Below are 3,401 nucleotides of genomic sequence, written 5' to 3' on the forward strand. Positions count from 1 at the left end.
TGTGATATAGCACGCCAGGCCATTATAACAGTTGCCGATCGTTCTGAACGAGTCAGATCTGTGATATAGCACGCAAGGCCATTATAACAGTTGCCGATCGTTCTGAACGATTCCGACAGTCTTTCTACTTACACGATGCAGCATTTGTCAAGGTTATTTCTGCGCTCAGGTCCAGTCGACTCTCGTACACAGATTGAGCTGCATATTGCGTACACAGATGAATTCCATTAATACAACTGTAATGGAAGCCGCCATCTTTGTTATGAAACACAGAAGTGGCTATATACTCGGCGGCCGCGTACATATCCTCGTCTAATGGGGGCTGGCTATCGTTGTTACTTAAAACAGAAGTGGCTATGTACTCGGCGGCCGCGTGTATAGTACTCGGCGGCCGCGTGTATAGCCTCGGCTAATGGGGGCTGGCTATCTTTGTTACTTAACACAGAAGTGGCTATGTACTCGGCGGCCGCGTATATAGCCTCGGCTAATGGGGGCTGGCTATCTTTGTTACTTAACACAGAAGTGGCTATGTACTCGGCGGCCGCGTACATATCCTCGGCTAATGGGGGCTGGCTATCTTTGTTACTTAACACAGAAGTGGCTATGTACTCGGCGGCCGCGTGTATAGCCTCGGCTAATGGGGGCTGGCTATCTTTGTTACTTAACACAGAAGTGGCTATGTACTCGGCGGCCGCGTGTATAGCCTCGGCTAATGGGGGCTGGCTATCTTTGCTACTTAACACAGAAGTGGCTATGTACTCGGCGGCCGCGTGTATAGCCTCGGCTAATGGGGGCTGGCTATCTTTGTTACTTAACACAGAAGTGGCTATGTACTCGGCGGCCGCGTGTATAGCCTCGGCTAATGGGGGCTGGCTATCTTTGTTACTTAACACAGAAGTGGCTATGTACTCGGCGGCCGCGTGTATAGCCTCGGCTAATGGGGGCTGGCTATCTTTGTTACTTAACACAGAAGTGGCTATGTACTCGGCGGCCGCGTGGCTATATCCTCGGCTAATGGGGGCTGGCTATCTTTGTTACTTAACACAGAAGTGGCTATGTACTCGGCGGCCGCGTATATAGCCTCGGCTAATGGGGGCTGGCTATCTTTGTTACTTAACACAGAAGTGGCTATGTACTCGGCGGCCGCGTGTATAGCCTCGGCTAATGGGGGCTGGCTATCTTTGTTACTTAACACAGAAGTGGCTATGTACTCGGCGGCCGCGTGTATAGCCTCGGCTAATGGGGGCTGGCTATCTTTGTTACTTAACACAGAAGTGGCTATGTACTCGGCGGCCGCGTGTATAGCCTCGGCTAATGGGGGCTGGCTATCTTGGGTGGAAAGCCCAATGTAGCATGTTTTGTTTTAATGACACCACTAGAGTACATTGATTTATTAATCATCGGCTATTGGATGTCAATAATATAGTAATTTTTACATATAGTCTTAGAGAGGAAACCCGTTACATTTTGTCTATTAGTAAAATGCTTTTGATATTCCAGTCGTGGTGCGCTAGCTAGAACGAGAAATAGCCCAATGGGCCCATCGCCCATGTAAACTTTACTGTGATAAGCACGAGTTACATTTATAATCCGTCCCATCATCCTACAAAAAACAACAACAAAATTAGAAAAACAAAAAACACCAAAAGTTTTATTGTGAATAGTTGCAGTTTGGTTTGACATAAAAAGGAAGGAAGGAAATGTTTTATTTAACGACGCACTCAACACATTTTATTTACGTTTATATGGCGTCAGCCATATGGTTACGGTCCACACATACATAGTGAGAGGAAACCCGCTGTCGCCACTTCCTGGGCTACTCTTTTTCGATTAGCAGCAAGGGATCTTTTATATGCACCATCCCACAGACAGAATAGTACATACCACGGCCTTTGTTACACCAGTTGTGGAGCACTGGCTGGAACGAGAAATAGCCCAATGGGTCCACCGACGGGGATCAATCGAACGCTTTACCACTGAGCTATGTCCCGTCCCTGACATAGAAAGAAAAGTCAAAGTGTTTTTAAAATAAGAAAAAACAACAAAAAACAACAACAACACAACAAAGAACATAAAACCCCACAAAAACAACACAACTATTTTGTGTGCGCAATTTAGAAAACAGACAGTTGAGAAACACATAATTTGTAGTAAATTCCATAGTGTGAAAAAAGATGTTCCCTGTGAGACAGACTATAGTTAGTATTAAAGCAAATAACATCTGGCTGGGTCAAAGTTCGAGGTGCACCGAACGTTTAATAGAGCAGTTAATACCACAAGTCCTGACATTGGTGATAAATTTGAGAGTGTTTGTTGTAAAACAAAACAAAAAAAATTCTGGGTAAAGTATGTATGTAATTTTAATTAATCTATTACCACTGTGTCAAGTATAGGTTATATCGAAACTGAGCCATGAAAGGTTCGACTGTTTTCAGTTAATACTTTGAGGTAGGGGTTGTAGTACTAATATTTATGGGTCATAGTTTGGCTGATATATTTCATATAGTATTTTTAAACACAAAAGTTAACTTGGTCAACTATGGAATTTTATTTGGTACAGTGCAGCCTATAGTATCACACACAAATATTATTGAACATAATGAATGTCTGTCACTCGGCATATTTTGTAAAGTACTCACGTGTAACGGCAGAATCGACATCTCTTCTCTTTTCTTTTAGTTTCCTTTGTTTGACGACACCACTAGAGCACATTGATTTATTAATCATTGGCTATTGAATATCAAACATTTGATAATTCTGACATATGATCTTAGAGAAGAAACCCGCCTCATTCAACATTCATTTTAGCATATTGTTCAGAAATATGCAACATTTAAAAAAAAAATCAACAATTGAAACTAAAGCGTATGTCCTATGGTAATATGGTGAATCTAGGGTGGCTTAACACTATAAGATAATATGGGGTGGTCCTCAAATAAGGCACAGATGCACAGTTATGGAACAAAAGAGACATGTTTATGACATTCTAGAGATCAATAATCCAGTGTATTTTCTATGACAATGTGACGAACCTAGGGGTATATATGCCAAACCACATTAAGTTAAGAGTAAAAAATCTATACGCATATATATGCATACATTTAATCAGGGGTTATATATATTTTTTTAATCTATACGCATATATATGCATACATTTAATCAGGGCGGGACGTAGTGCAGTGGTAAGGCACTCGCTTGATGCGATCTCCATGTGCCCATTGGGTTATTTCTACGTTTCACTCAGTGCATCACGGCTGGTATATCAAAGGCCGTGGTATATGCTACCCTGTCTGTGGGATGGAGCATAAAATAATCTCTTGCTACTGATGAAAAGAAATGTAGCCAGTTTCCTCTCTAAAACTGTCAAAATTACCAAATGTTTAACATCCAATAGCCGATGA

The 3,401-nt window shown here is 42.2% G+C and overlaps 1 protein-coding gene across 1 annotated transcript; it reads right to left on the reverse strand.

Moving 5' to 3' along the window:
- Positions 1–335: 335 nt before the first annotated feature.
- LOC121388349 lies at positions 336–2,660 on the reverse strand. Its single transcript, XM_041519646.1, has 3 exons — positions 2,640–2,660; positions 1,563–1,603; positions 336–1,011 (listed from the first exon to the last, which is right to left on the reverse strand). Exons 1-3 carry the CDS (start codon positions 2,658–2,660, stop codon positions 336–338), a joined length of 738 nt encoding a protein of 245 aa, XP_041375580.1.
- Positions 2,661–3,401: the final 741 nt, after the last annotated feature.

Source organism: Gigantopelta aegis, chromosome 14 (assembly GCF_016097555.1).
Source record: "Gigantopelta aegis isolate Gae_Host chromosome 14, Gae_host_genome, whole genome shotgun sequence".
Classification (NCBI taxonomy): Eukaryota; Metazoa; Mollusca; class Gastropoda; order Neomphalida; family Peltospiridae; genus Gigantopelta; species Gigantopelta aegis.

Bases quoted from the DNA above. Each gene is read 5' to 3' on its own strand.
- LOC121388349 (XM_041519646.1), bottom strand. From the start codon at position 2,660: ATGTCGATTCTGCCGTTACAC. The intron at 1,604-2,639 runs GTGAGTACTTTA...TGTTTTTTGTAG, and splicing joins TGTCGATTCTGCCGTTACAC to GATGATGGGACGGATTATAA. The intron at 1,012-1,562 runs GTAAAGTTTACA...AGCCCCCATTAG, and splicing joins TGTAACTCGTGCTTATCACA to CCGAGGATATAGCCACGCGG.